The 16,266-nt window shown below is 32.7% G+C and overlaps 1 protein-coding gene across 2 annotated transcripts; it reads left to right on the top strand.

Annotated features, from left to right (window-relative positions):
- Positions 1–1,287: 1,287 nt before the first annotated feature.
- LOC120086767 (UDP-Glycosyltransferase superfamily protein) lies at positions 1,288–7,168 on the top strand. Of its 2 annotated transcripts, none has more exons than XM_039043562.2 (5): positions 1,288–1,560; positions 2,169–3,270; positions 4,930–5,822; positions 6,147–6,203; positions 6,794–7,168. In XM_039043562.2, the coding sequence occupies exons 2-5, from the start codon at positions 2,289–2,291 to the stop codon at positions 7,037–7,039; spliced, it is 2,178 nt and encodes a 725-aa protein (XP_038899490.1). In that variant the 5' UTR covers positions 1,288–1,560; positions 2,169–2,288; the 3' UTR covers positions 7,040–7,168. The 2 variants fall into 2 exon arrangements, with proteins under 2 accessions (XP_038899490.1, XP_038899498.1); XM_039043570.2 differs by having other exon boundaries at positions 1,344–1,571.
- Positions 7,169–16,266: the final 9,098 nt, after the last annotated feature.

Raw genomic sequence — 16,266 nt, forward strand, 5'->3', positions numbered from 1 at the left:
GCTATTCACATTATTAATCAGTTCATGGCTGCTCCTCGAACCATTCATTTTACTGTTGTTCTTCGTATCCTCCGTTATGTTAAGTACTTTGGGACATGGACTTCAGTTCTCTTCCCAGTCTTCCTTGGTTTTATCCGACTACTTTGATGTTGATTGGGCTGGTGATGCTACTGACCGGGGTTCTACCTCCAGTTACTGTTTCTACCTCGGTGACTTTCTCATTTCTTGGCGAAGTAAGAAACAGAGTGTTGTTTCCTATTCTAGTCCGGAGTCTGATATTGTGCTCTGGCTGATGCTACATTAGCGCTCTTGTGGCTTCGTTGGCTTCTTGCTGATATGGAAATCCCTCAGTTGTTTGCAACCATCCTTGTCTGTGACAATCGTAGTGCCATCCAGATTGTCCACAATGATGTTTTTCATGAGCGCACCAAGCATATCGAGAATGATTCTCACTTTATTCATCATCATCTCCTGAGTAAAACTTTACTTTTACGATTTATTTCCACCACTGAGCAATCCGCTAACATTTTTCACCAAAACTTTGTCTCCCGGTCGTTTTCTCCAACTACTTAACAAACTCAAGATGATTCCAACTTTACCACCTTGAGTTTGAGGAATGGTGTGAATGTATACTTAGTCCTCTTAGTTGAAGAGTCTTTAGGATAGTTAGAGCATGGTTAGAGCTTTTGTAGGTTCTATTCTTAAACTGTTAGTGTAGTATTTATACTCATGTATACTTCTTGTAAAGATATACTTTTGATATATACATATTTAACATAATTGTTAAAGATGTTCAAGTAGGTTATATTTTGGTGGACTTTGTAGGGATTCAAATGTGAAGATGAAGATTAGATGAATCTAGAGTTTGGTTTTTTATTTTTTTTCCTTTTAGTTTTGGGCTCGAGTAGTGAGTTTTTTTAATAGGTTGCCTAGTTTTAGATTGGAAAATATTAATTGAGTTGCTTATATTTTTTCTTTAGAAAAAGATAAATATAAAAATAGATACGTCAAATAACGTGTCAGATATGTATCGGAGAAGTATCTGAAAGTATCGGTATCTGATACATGTCTGATACGGATTCAGAGTAATACTGTTCTGCCCTATGGACGTAGCTAACACACTATTAGTGAACCATGTATATATGTATGTCAATTCTTTTATGTTTTTATATATTCTTTAATTGTTGATTTCATAACATAAATAAATAAATAAATAAATAAATAAATAAATAAATAAATAAATAAATATTTGTGAAAAAAAGAGGATGGAAAATGTAAGAAGTTTCACGCGCCAATGGCTGCACGTGCGATCGTTTCTCGTTGAATTTTCAGATTCCCCCTTCATTTCATTCACTCACAGAACTTTTTCTTTGCTACTCCTACTCTCCAAATTTCCTCCAAAATCTCTCGTTCTCCAAATTGAGTTCTTCAAAATTTCCTTCGAGAATTGCATCACACCATTTCTCGGACTTCTTCTACTCTCCTCAGCTTCCAATCCCACATTCAAGAAACTCGGTGCTCAGATCTTGATTCTACTTCCACCCATTCAACAAGATCCATGTAATTTTACTGTAATCACTTAATACCTTTTTATTTCCGCAATCTTGGTTCTTTTCTTCAATCCTGGTTCTTTTCTTCGTTGATTTCATGCCTCCATGTGAAATTTTTTGTTTTCCAAGTAGCTTGAAAGAGTTTGCGGTTGATTCTTACTTAGCAAAGAGTATAACTGCGCTGCGTTTTCTAATTCCTGGAGGACGTGATGTATGAGTGTTATGTAAGAATATGATTGCGGTTGATTTGGGAAGTTTAGTTAATGTGTTACGTAGATTGATTAGAAAATGTTACATTCCTGTTTATTGCATGCTTCTTGGTTACTCATGGCTTCAGAAAACTTATAATTGAGGTGAATTATCATTTATTTTTTAGTGTCCTTACTAATTGTGTAGATGAGCTTTTCTTTTTGGTTCTTGAACATTTTTTATCAGGCAAGAGAAATGGAGCTTGCGAATTTAGCCATTTTCTGTCTACCGACCCTTGTTTGAGAACTTGAGAATGCATTTTTTCTTTCATTTTCCTTTATCAGTTAACAGCACCAATATGAAATTTAGTTCTTTGTAGATTTACATTAAAGTGAGATTAATCATCTCGTGTCTTTTTTTTTTTGGTAGAATTCTATACTAAACTGCTGGCTGCTGCAAAGGATCTTGGTTATAGCATTTGGCTGTTTATGGTGGTCCAAGGTTCCAAAGCGCAATAATCCTTGGTAATGTAGAAAATTGAAGGAACAGATGGAAGGGAACAACAGAGGAGATTTTCTAGGAAATGTTGTCAAGCCATCTTCTTTAAGGCCTAGTGGCAGTTTTAAGCCTGCATTATCAGGAAAATCAACGCCTAGAGGTTCCCCTTCATTTAGAAGATTACATTCAAGTCGAACACCTAGAAGAGAAGCTAGGAGTACTGGCTATGGTTTGCAGTGGATTCGAAATAATAAAGTCTTGTTTTGGCTATTGTTAATTACTCTGTGGGCTTATCTTGGGTTTTATATTCAGTCAAGGTGGGCTCATGGTGAAAATAAGGATGAGTTTTTGGGATTTGGAAGTCAACAGAGTCACCAGAAGTTAGACTCTGAACAGAATCAGTCCCACAATCTGATTACAACTAACAATCATTTAGTCGTTGAAAATAGATCCGGTGATAATAATGGGAGTGATGGAGGAGTGGTAAATGTGGTTTTGGCTACCAAGGGAAATGGTGTTTCTGCTTCTAAGAAAACAAAACCAAGGAAAAGAAATAAGAAATCAAAGCGCAGTAAAGCACGTAACAAGGGGAAAATCCCTTCTGAAGTCACAAATCATGACATAGAAGAGCAGGAGCCTGAAATTCCTTTGAAAAATTCTTCTTATGGAATGCTTGTTGGCCCATTTGGTTCAACAGAGGATAGAATTTTGGAGTGGAGTCCTGAGAAGCGTTCTGGCACCTGTGATAGGAAAGGGGATTTTGCGCGTCTTGTTTGGTCTAGAAGATTTGTGTTGATATTCCATGAACTGTCAATGACGGGAGCTCCTATTTCAATGATGGAGTTGGCAACAGAGCTTTTGAGCTGTGGGGCCTCAGTTTCGGCTGTAGCTCTTAGCAAGAAGGGTGGCTTAATGTCAGAGCTTTCAAGAAGGCGGATCAAAGTGCTTGATGACAAAGCTGACCTCAGCTTTAAAACAGCCATGAAGTCAGATCTGGTGATTGCTGGATCTGCAGTGTGTGCATCATGGATTGGTAAGAGCCTTTTCACAATTTTTGTCTATTGTATATGAAATACGGTAGGTCTTGGCCCCATTTACTAGTCAGAAATGATAATGTGAATGTAAAAATCTCTCTTTATTTGCTTTCATAATGGCTGGAAATCATTTTTCAGAGGTGGATCTGACCTAACATAAATGATGGTTCTTAATTTAAATTTCTTTATTTTCTTAATGTCTATACACAAAATTATTGATAGCACACCCTTCAGATAATTTTTGGAACACAAAACTAGAGGTACTATACTCATTCCCAAATATTTCATTATGATTGTGTTGTATACCTATTCCTGATTAATGGAATAGTACCTTACAAAAAATTTATAGCTCTATTGCCTGGAAGGGATTGTGACTGTTCTTTTATTCTTACCAAAAGACCTTTTATTATTATTATTATTATTATTTAAAAACAAAATTCTCTATCCCCCCTCTCTCTCAATATATGTGTGTCTGTGTGTAAACATATATATATAATTAATACCACATTTTTACCCAGGAGAATGAAACAATAATTAATAAGAGCTAAGGTCTCACAAAAAGAAGGGTTAGAGGAAAGAGTGCATGAAACTGATTATTTTGATAATTTTGAAATTTCGTTGATGTCATTCAAGTTGATTTTTTTCCCGTCATGCAACACTTGTCTCAACTACATTACTTTTGTTCTGTTTTCTCATTTTCCAGATGAGTCAAACAGTCTGTATTCTAACCTCGGTTTTCTGTAATCAATATACATTTGTTCTTGTCCTATTAATTCTTTGTCGTAGCAAATTCGGCTCATTATGAAATGTTGTGCATCTACTCTGACTGATGGACTAATAATTCCTATATAAGTATGAATTGTGATTAATGTATCAAAATGTTTGTCAAAGTTGATAATGTTTTCGTTGAAATATGGAAGTTATTTGGTTTTACAGACTGACTGACTTCTTTCCCAGGATTTTGTTTCCAGCTCATAATTGGACAGTTTCGTTGCTTTTCTTTTTTACTTCGTTCCTTCAAACTTTTTAACTGTTGGACACTCTTGTTCAGTGTATTAGTTCAGCGTGTATAGATAGATGATAAAGCTTATATTCTTCAATTGATATAAATTATACAGTATCTTTTGAATTCTAAATCAATGATTTTTGTATTGAAACCATATGCAAGTAATTGAGTATTCAATATTAAAGTAAATGTTAAGGATCAATCAAAGTTGACTGGAGACGCTTGTATGTATAGTTGGAGGCCTGTTCCTTGAAATGAAAACATTGCTCGATTCCTTTCTTATTAGCCTATGAAAGTGTTGGATTTCCTTTATCTCTTATAATAATGTAACTATTGTTTAAATGTCCAGGGTCATCAATGTATAGTGCCTATTTAATGATAAATTGTGGTCTTCGTTGGAGGTCCTCATTGCCTCTCAAATTATTTTGTTACTAATTTGTTTCTGCCATGAATGTTTTTTTTTGGCATAATTCATTTTCCTGCTTCTTTTGACTCGTGATTCATGAAAGGCTTGTCAAACTTTCTTTGAAGATTGGTAGAAAGAGCAAAGTTATCTTTAAATGTTGATTTCTTCTTTTGTCAACATCTGTTGATGTGCTTCTATTATTCAAGCTGAGCATGTATTAGTCGTTCATATTTTTCTTCTATTCAGATGGCTATATTGAGCATTTTCCGGCTGGTGCAAGTCAAGTTGCTTGGTGGATCATGGAAAACCGTAGAGAGTACTTCAATCGGTCTAAAGTTGTTCTTGACAGAGTGAAAATGCTAATTTTCATATCAGAGACACAATCAAAGCAGTGGCTAAATTGGTGTCAAGAAGAAAATATAAAACTGAGATCTCAACCTGCAATTGTACCACTCTCTGTTAATGATGAACTAGCTTTTGTAGCTGGAATTTCATGTTCTCTCAATACTGAGTCTTCCAGCCCTGAGAAGATGGTTGAGAAAAAACAGTTATTGCGTAATACAATTCGAAAGGAGATGGGTGTGGCTGATAATGATGTGGTTGTAATGACTCTGAGCAGCATAAACCCTGGAAAGGGTCATTTCTTGCTTCTTGAATCAAGCAACTTGTTGATTGACCAAGGACTTAAGGGAGATGATTCTAAGATTAGAAATCCAGATGATTCAAGTCCATCACGGCCAAAATTGGGCAGAAGGCGTTACATGAGAGCTTTGCTTGAAAAATTGAATAATAGTGGATTGTCCTTGAAAGAACCACCTATCTTGAATGAGAGGATTATAAACTTGAATGAGTCGAGAAAAAATAGCATTGAAAAACTTTATCTACATGGCCCTGTTAATGATACGACCAGTGTAACAGGAAGGAGACTGCTGGTTGATAGTGGAGAAAGGCCGGAAATGTCTTTCAAGCTCATAATCGGTTCTGTTGGATCCAAGAGCAACAAGGCCGTTTATGTCAAAAGACTTCTAAGGTTCTTGTCACAGCATTCAAACTTGTCACAGTCAGTGATGTGGACTCCTGCAACTACTCGTGTTGCATCACTTTACTCTGCTGCAGACATTTATGTTATAAATTCCCAGGTGATCTACTTTTAAAGAATCGCTCATGTCAAAGCAGCAGTAGTTGCGATATCCATATAGTCCAGTGAAATTAAATTGTGCATCTTAGAATGTTTGGAAATTTATCGCTCTTCATGAAATATAGAGCATGTAAAAAAAAAAAAAAAATTAATAATTATATGGAAATTCAAGCAGAAATCCCATTGTGGGTCAAATAAGCTGGTTTTAACATTCTCACTCTATTAGCGAATTAAAATGGATCTTTCCTTGATGTAGAATTTTTTGGCATATGCAAATTCGAGCACATTGCTTATATCTCGTGTACTGATCTTCAAAGTGTTACAGGGACTAGGTGAAACATTTGGACGAGTAACTATTGAAGCAATGGCATTTGGTCTTCCGGTATGAGAATCAACTTGACTGGTTATTTCATTTAAGCTGGTCTTCATATAGAGTAACTTTTCTCTGCCATTTCTTCTGTTGCATTCCAACTGCACTTGCTTCGATTCATGTCTAGGACAACCCCTACTCCGAAACCAAACTAAAACAAAAGAAAATAAAGATGATTAAGATCACTAACCATTGAAACCATGTTCAGCGTTCTGGCTGTATACTCTCTGAGAATGTTGTCCTCCACCCATACATGGAAGCGCCCCTTCACTTAAAATTTAGCGGAAGCCCTTTGACTAGTTTCATATTCAGTTTGTTTTCCCTAGAATTCTCCGCGTCCTCCACATTTTATTATGTCATCTCTTACAAAAGGAAGTCTAAATTTATCAGGCTAATCATCTGCAAAATGTGGCTGGAGAAGTATAAATATTCAACAAGTTTTAATTTTGATTCATAGGCTTATGTGTAATGTTGAATTTGCAGCCTTGCCTATAGAGTTCTTATTTCAAATAACTCTGTTATTATTCTCCTTTCATTACCTATCATTAGAGACTGAAAAAAATGCCTAATTTAACAACACGATCACTCGATGCACGGGACAGGTCCTAGGAACTGATGCTGGAGGAACAAAGGAGATTGTTGAGCACAATGTGACAGGTCTTCTTCATCCTTTGGGACGTCCAGGTACTCAAGTTCTTGCACAAAACTTGCAGTTTCTATTAAAAAATCCACAGGTAAGGGAGAAAATGGGAACTGAAGGAAGAAAGAAGGTAAAGAAAATGTACTTAAAGCGGCACATGTACAAAAAATTCGTAGAGGTCATTGTCAAGTGTATGAGAACAAAGTAACATCTACGTAGGATTTGAGATTTCTCATTCTTTTATTGCTGGTAAAAATTGAAGAATTTGAGCAACATATTGGCTACTGTTGAGTTTACTTTGAGAAATATATAGAATAATCTCTTTGATTTCTCCAAAGATTGTTGTTACTGTTTGGAATTAATAGCAAGCTGGGAGGTTTGATAGGAGAATGGAAAAGAAAGAGAGAAAGAGATTAGGGAAAGTTAGGACTAAAAGTTGAAACCAAAAGGATTGACTGATGCCCATCTGATTTCAGCTAGGTTTGATCAATGAGCATCAGTTGGGGTTTTAGGGAAGTTGATGGACTAAAACAGTTAGGAAAGTTGAGGGGCTAAAACAAAATAGTTAGAAATTTAAGGACTAGAATGGAAAAAATATAAAAGTTGATAAAAAGTTTGTGAAAGTAATTTATCTCGCTACGAAAATAATCATTGAAAAATTTATAGCTTAAAATAAAGTTTATGGGGTCAAAGTGAGTTTAGTTCAATAGTAATTGATATGCACTCCTCTTGAGGCGGAAGATTGACACAGAAGAAATAGAGACACATTTAGAAGCAAGAAACTTTTATTAAGGAAGTACAAAGATGAACATTTTTAGAGAAGTCTTTCACTTTCTCATTACTGGCTCACCCGCTTCTCGCACTCTTAAGTTTGTCCAACTCTCTCTAGCTTTGCTTGATTTACAAATAGGGACACAACTCTTATTTATAAGTATGTGATCCTTGGAGTCCATGTAAATGGATTTTTTTAGGTTCTTCTTGGATCTATAATATACTAGGTATTTCTGTGTATATTTTTATCTAAAAGAATTCTAGAACTCCTTGGAGTCTAAAGAAAAGCTAGGTTAATTTAGTAATTTTTTTGGAGATGCTTATTTACAATATTCGCGATAAATCTAGAGATGTCTAAATATTATTTGCACTTCAGTTTTTCATGTCATAGATACTTCAAAAAGATCTTTGATTTGTTACCATTGCTTTCTATTTTAATAGTTTATTCATCTATTGGATTTCACTAATTTTTTAAAATATTTTTTTCTCTTTGTTTAACAACAAACATTAAGATTTTGATTATTGTTTCTGCAAAATATATATATATATTTCAATCGATTTTATTTTCTCAACAAAAACGAATCATAGTAGGATTTCTCATTCATCATCATCAATTGTTCTATTTTGACAAGAGTTTTCAACACAAAATTCAGATGGTTCATCACCAACTTGTTACACTAATTGATAACAAACAATTATTAGGCCCCATGTGGGAAAGGAGCATACAATTATAACCCCATTCATAGTCTTGTTCATGGAGGGATATTGTTTGGAATACAACCATTTGTTTGTATGGTTGAAGGGAATTGAAAGGCCTAATAATTAAGACTCTCTCTCAAAGGGATAGGATTGGCTTTCTCTTCTTGAATCAACAAAACTTCAACAAAATCATGCTTTGTTGTCGCTATGGAGATCATTCCATGTTTAATTTTGTTCACGTGATGGTATGGTCCCTAATGGCTTTGCGTGTGATTTTTGGTATCTTATGTCTTAATCAGACATATATGATTTGACACATCCCACATGTGAACTCAAATTATTGAATGATTGAAATGAAATGATGGGAAAAAGGCTTAAAGAAAGAGAGAGAATCAATTCTCTCATCAAATCTTTAAGATTTCTCATCTTCATATATCCATATTTTTATCGATATTTTTACATTTTAATGAGTTTAACCTCGTATGAAAGATGAATCAACATTTTCATTTTATTAGAAAAAAATTCATGAAACAAAATAAAAAGTGATAAAATATCACTAATGTGAATTTAACGTAAAAGTAAATACTATTTAAGATTTTTTTTTTTTTGTTTTTATAATTTTCAGACATATCCATCGATATCAACATTTTTCCGATATTTCCCTTGACATATTCATAAAATTGAGGCATTGATATTTTTGTGATATCAACATTTTAAACATTTGATTATGATATCAGAAAATATGTTAAATTACAATTTTGGTACTTATATTTTGAATTTTTATTTTATTTTTAGTCCATGTACTTTTGAATTGTCCAATTTTATTTTATATACTTCCAACAAAATATAAAATATATATATTAAAAATTATCTATTAGCATTCTATTTAGGAAATTTGAAAATATATCCAAATATAAAAATAATTATTATTTGTTAATCAATTTTGATAAAAATTAATATCAAAGGACTAAATTCAAAATTTACGAAAAGTAAAATGGCTAAATTTAAATAATTAAAAATACAAAGGCTAAAATAGAATGAAATAAAATACGTGGACCAAAATAATATTTTGACCCGAAGATATGTTTGAGTCTGATTAATCATTATCTTATTATTGGGTTTGTTGTTTAGTTGATGTTTAATTTTATTTTTTTGGTAATATCTAGGATGAAAGATCAAACCTCATATCTCAAAATTGATAGTACAAATTTATATCAGTCGATCTATGTTTAATTAGCATGTTATATTGTTATTGGACAGAAAAAGGTGTGCATGTTACATTCATATCATAACCTAAATAATGGTTCATGAAACACATAAAATCTATATTTTATTCTATTACTAACATCTTATAAAACCTATGGACCGAATTTCAGTTAGGAAAATTGTAATGGGTAGTAAAAAAATATAAAAAAACATTCAGTAATAATTTTTTAAACTTATAAAGATAGCAAAAAATTTAAATATAACTTTCATTATTTTATTATTCTAATTTTATTCTCCCTTGTGTATCAACAAGTATATCTGATATACTTTATATTTGATATATCGGTTAATTGATGCATTTTATATTTGATATATGAATTGATCAACTGAAACTTTAATGTTAATTGTATTATGGGCAGATATTGCTTGTTAGATTATGATAAATATTTCTTTTTTGTTTTGTATTGGTACAGAGAGTTGTATTCATTTGATACGTTGGAACGTTAGTTTGATTTAGGTTTTGGTGCCATTTGTATTGTTTTTTTCAAACTTTACATTTGATTTGTGTTAATTGTGTCAATAGATATGACAAATATAAAATATATCAGCTAATCTATTCTATTTTTAAATTTTAAATTTTATTTATATAACATATATTTAATTTGGTATATCAATTATATATAAATATATATACTTAATATTTCGTATATCAATGGATTGATATACTAGATTTAGAGAGAAAAAAATATTAATGATATTATTCATACACTAAATATGAAGTATATCATTGGTAATTATATACTTATGGAGTAATGCCATTGATATTTCAATTATATATCAACACTAATCTGAAATGTATTTCAATTATACCAATATGTGTATCAATAGTATATCATCATTCGTTCAAAATGCAATAGTTCATCCATTCAGAATTTATTTAAAATATAAATTAATGCATCAACAATATATTAGTAGTCATTAAAATATCAATTCAAGTAAATCATTAGTGTATGAGTAATATCAACACTCATTCTAAATCCATTTTAATTATAAATTAGATGTGTATCAATAGTATATCACTACTCATTCAAAATGTTATTAAGTATATCAATAGTATATCAGTAATAGATTAATGCTCTTTCAAAAATTCAGTTCAAGTATATTATTAGTGTATCGATATGTAGTTTATTAGCACTCATTCAAAATTCATTTAAAATATACATTAGTGTACCAATAGTATATTAATACATATTAAAACTATTTTAAGTATATCATTAGTTTATTACTAGTATATTGCATTCTAGACAAAGGTGTATCCTTTAGTATATCAGTATTTCTTAAAAACACATTGGTTAACTATCAGTAGTACATCAATACCAAAATTTAATTTCAAGTGTAACATTGGTATATCAATAATTTATCAATATTTAATTATAATAATGGTACCAATAGGACGAATTGAACTATTATAAATTGCTGATAATGTACTAGAAACAATAATATTTTAAACAAATGAATAAGGATTCAAATTAAGTCAATGAATAAAAACAAATGCATGAACAATTGTTGATTGATAAATTTACATATGAATTGAAGATTTAATATATGAGTTGTATAACTAATATACTTTATATTGGTGTATCACTTAACTAATGAGGAAATCTCATTGCCACATCTCCACTATTAAAAAGGCTTCCAAATTTGGGAATTAACATTTTTTTTCTTGCCTTCGAAAATCTACCATTCCAAAGAAATATAAGCAAAAGTCTCAACACCATGGAGTTGCTGCAAATGAATTCGTTGCATCGCTCTAGATCCTAATTGGTACCCTTTATGTCAACAAAATAGAGAAAGCATGGACCATCTTTTTGAAGGGATTGAATTCCGTCATGAAAATATTTTATCGCTTTTGTCTTTAAATTGAAAGAAAAAATTGTACAGAATTAATCACAGAGCATCAACATGTTGTAATTATACTAGGTTGAGTATACAAATAAGATTGAGAAATACTACATTTGAAGAACTGTTCTTCAGTCTTCTCCAATTCTTCTCAGCAAGTAGGACATCTCTTTCATATCTTTCCTATTATTCTCTGGCAAGGACCGATTAGTAGGAAGCTCCTTTGAAAATTACAGGGACTGTATTTTGGCAGAGAACTTCTCCTCTGTAAAATTTATAGAGAGTTTTCTTTTTTCTTTTGAGAGAGAGTTTTCATGTTAGAAAAAGAATCAATCTTTTTTGTTGCAGACCCTCTACATTAAACGTAAGTGAGAGAGAAGGAAGTTGTAACTCCCTTCAATAACTCCTCTACAACTACAGGAGAGTTAATTATTTAAATTAAAATAAATAAATAAATAAATAAATAATTAATGAATTTAATTTAATTTGTTTAATTAAATATCTTATATTTAATTAAACATATATTTGAATCATATTCAAATATATTACTCTCACATAACCTATAATTTTAATAAGAATCTAATTCACATTAACTTTAACCAATAATTTTAAAATGAATCTCATCGCATTAATTTTAACTTATAGTTATAATATGAAACTCATTCATATTATTTAACTCTCTCATATTACAATTTAATTTTGAATCTCATTGAAACTAAGGTTTATATTATAATATATCCAAATACATAATATTGATTGTATCATTTACAACTAACATATATTCCCTTAACCAATTTGAATATTTCAAATTCTTTCAATACTTTGGTCCTTGTTTTATTCGTTGTGAGCTAGCATGGGAACCTAATGGATTTACAGATTATAAGCTCTAATGATATGAGATTTTTTAATTAAATTAATTAATATTTATTAACTATGAGGCACTTCACCAAGACCCATAGTTGCACTCTTATGCACTGTAAAACATGTTGGGCCAATAGATAAAACCATTACAAGAAATTTGATCCTTCACGAGTTGTTCGTAATTACAGTTGAGTCAAATTATCGTTTTACTTGGCCTGTAGTTACCTTTTTTAAGTCAAATTATCGTTTTACTAGCCTGTAGTTACCTTTTTTAAGTCAAATTACCGTTTTACCTGGCCTGTAGTTACCTCTTTCTCCTTAAATATCACTGATTCTCTAATGAACAATTTGTTTATGGTCCAACCATATAAACCAAGCCCTCTCAGGCCAACGAAAGGGTGGAGCCCAATTGTTTAAAACCCAACATTTAAGGGAATTGTTCATCGACTTACTTAGCTCTTCACTCAGTCAAGTCCTCAAAATGGTAAGCTTATTGAATCGGCGACTTGAGCTATTCTTACCCATACAAATCAAAAGACAAGCCCTCATAGGTAGGAATTCATAACTGATTTGGGTCACATCGTTTGCAACGATTACAAAGAGGGCCATATTCATAGTGTTACCAAGATGAGACACCCAACCTTATCCATATACTATAGACCCTTCAGGTTATTACTTGAATAGGATTCACCTGTATGTCAACTATATACTGTTCAAGTCTCATGAAGTAACCTTGGATTTTTACTGCAATGGATACTTTATTAGTGTATATTTAATATTTAAATTAAATACTATAATAATTAATTAATTAACTATGAGGCTTTAGGGCACAAATTTCAACATTTTTTATACGCTGTAATATGACAAACTTTTTGAAGTAGGATTTAAAATTTGCTAGGGATTAATATCAACAATGGATAAATCTACTCACTCTCTACAAAAGCCTTTGCTGCTTGAATTTACCTTCTAGGAAGAATGTTATAGAAAGACTCGAATTCAAGAAGTAGAACATCGCAGCTGGTAGTTGAACCATTGTCGACCTCTTTCTGTTAAGTGTTGTAACCACCAGAGCTTCATCGTTGACTGAATTGCCTACACATATATAAAGGAAATCGAATGTAGATAAATGTAAGAGTGAATAAGAAATCGAGAGAGCAAAGTATTCATTATGTAATACTTTGAAGAGTAATTAAAGAGAACCTCCCAATTTGCATAGTGGACGTAGGCCTTTGGCCGAACCACTTAAACTCTTATGTCTTTTCTTCTTACCTTTACAATTGTTTAGATTTTGCTAAGATATCGTTTACACGATCGGGTAATTCCTATCGCATCGTGTACATGATCGTTTAGCTTCGAGTTTAATCGTCTATACGATCATTTAGCTCTTCAGCTATCGTTTATACGATCGTCTAGCTTCAGTCAACTGTCGTCTACACGAGCATCTAACGCTTCCTCCAATCGCGTACTTAATTGAACAATCATTTAGTTTTTGGCGTATCGTCTACACGATCGTGCAACCTTTTTGGTAAATGACAATTTTTGGGGTTGATGCCCTAAATCTCGTAGGGTCCTGTAGTTTGTAAACACCTGTATGAACAAACGCTTGTGATGTAATAATATGAGATATTTTCTTCACTGTTGTCTATGAAATATGAGATATTTTAGTTGTATTTACTACAAACCAATAAACTAAGATCCCTAGTTGTCGTTGTAACTTAAGCATATATGTGGAGACATACAAGTGGATCATGCCTTAAGTGATATCCTAAGTGGTCTGTAGTATATGGATAAAAGAGGGAAACCTTATCCTAGTGACACTACGGATACGACCTGCTTTGTAGATGTTACATGTGTTTTAAAGTGCTACAAATGGTTTGATCCTAATCATTCATGTGGAGACATGCGAACGGGGGTGTCTTATACAAAGGAGTTTGTATAATACCGAACCACGAAGTGTTTAGTCTCGTTATATAATGCCGTTCATGACAGAGACTTTCATTTCACTAGGAGAACCATAGGTAACATGACCTTAATCGTGAGTGAGTTGAAAATTTCTGCCTATGAGGCGGTCCTTTGATTTGCATGGGTACGAGTGACCAAATTACTGACTCAAACCTATCACTTTAGAGATTCGTTTGATTGGGGAGCTGGGAACTCAACTACATAAGATGGAATTCACTTCTTCCCCGAAGCAGAGGTAAGTAGATAGATTGCTCCCTTAAGGGTTGATTCTGGGGCTTGAACGATGTAGCGCAACACACCTTCTCATGGCCCGAGAGGTGTCAACTCATAATAGGACTATGATGTATTGTTCATTAGAGGAATCAGTGGTACTTAAGGAGTTAGATGTAATTACAGGGAAAAAACGGTAAATTGGCCCAACTGTACTTACGAGCGATCTGTGAAGGGCTATCGTACTATTGACTAGTCATATCCAATGGACACAAAAATATATATGTAGTGAGAAGTGTGCAAGTAGTTGGTCTTTAGTGGAGTGCCCGACAGTTAACGGATGGTGGATCTCATGATTAAAGAGTTTAGTTAGCTATTCATGTACGGTTGAAGCTTTAAGCTACATGTTCATAAGATTCCCTTGGTAGCTCAATGGATTAAGTTGAGAATCAGTTTTTGGGTTAGTTTGAAGTGTTCAAATTAACAAGAGGGAGTTTGTTATATATGATACAATTAAACTGATTCAATTATCTGTGATATAATTGATATGATGTATGAGATACATTAATTAGACGATTTTGATGTAAATGTGATTTATATTAAATAAAGCAGAAAAGAACTATGGTTTAAAAGTTATATATGATGTGATATTAAAACTATAGGTTATAAATATAATATGATAAATTAATTATTATATTTATTTATAATTAAAACAATTATATGATAATTATGGGTGGTTTCTTATTTAACTGTGCGTGAAAGTGGGAGGTTATGTTCAGTTTTCATAACTGAAGGATAAAATGAAAAGAGTTTTCATTTTTGTCAACACATCGCTTTATTGTGTGCATTACTAATCGTTTAGCTCACGAGAGACTACATGATAACCTTCAAGTGATTTTCTAAACGATCGTGTACTAACACCTTTTACTAAACGATCGTGTAAAGTGATTTACTAAGCGATTGTGTGCCAAGCGAGATTTACTAAACGATGGTGTAAATGATCAAGAGTGTTTTACTAAACGATTGTGTACCAACTGAGTTTTACTAAACGATCAAGCATCTCAGTCTATGCGATAGACAGTATCTTCTCCTACTTGCTTGATCGTATAGTTCGATCGTTGCCTTCCTCCATCCCTCTACCAACAAAGCCCACACCTCCTGGATTTTCACTCCGAGAATACTAAGCTTTCCGAGTGGTGGTGACTAAGGGTGCTTGTTCGTGATTACCAAGTGATTGGGTAGCCGATTTGAACGAGAGCAAGGGGTTGCTGTTCCAGTGATCACGAGAGCGAGAAATCTTCAGAAGAAACGTTCCTCAAAGGTAAGTTGCTCATTCCTTTTGTATGTAATTTCTAAAGCATGCTGTAATTTGTTAGAAGATGCATAACTGTTCTGTATGTTTGTGAATGCCTTTAATTCTGTTACAATGGGCTTGGAAAGATATTGGTTTTGCTTATGGGTTCTCTTGAATAAGAGTTCCTTCAATTGGTATAAGAGCTAGGTTCTAATATTCCAAATCCATCGATGTATAGAATTGCATTTACTCTCTTGGTGGGTGTTAAGCATGTCTACATTCTGTTTAAGTGTTAAATATGTTTGTGGATGTGGATTAATGGAATTTTTGGGATGATTGCTTCTGGTTATTATTTCTTTTACATTTTCAAACTTAATTGTAAGAGCCCCTGTGTTTTTAGGCATATTAACTTGCTATCGAGTCTGTGTTTGAGTTAGTTTGAGTTGCTCATGATGAAGCTTCAAGGCTTGGAGATGCGCATTACTTAGAGGAAGAAGAAGACCAAGCCTTGGTCAGATCGTATGAACGATGGG

This window comes from Benincasa hispida, chromosome 1, assembly GCF_027475165.1.
Source record: "Benincasa hispida cultivar pf3 chromosome 1, pf3_genome.v1.1, whole genome shotgun sequence".
Classification (NCBI taxonomy): domain Eukaryota; kingdom Viridiplantae; phylum Streptophyta; class Magnoliopsida; order Cucurbitales; family Cucurbitaceae; genus Benincasa; species Benincasa hispida.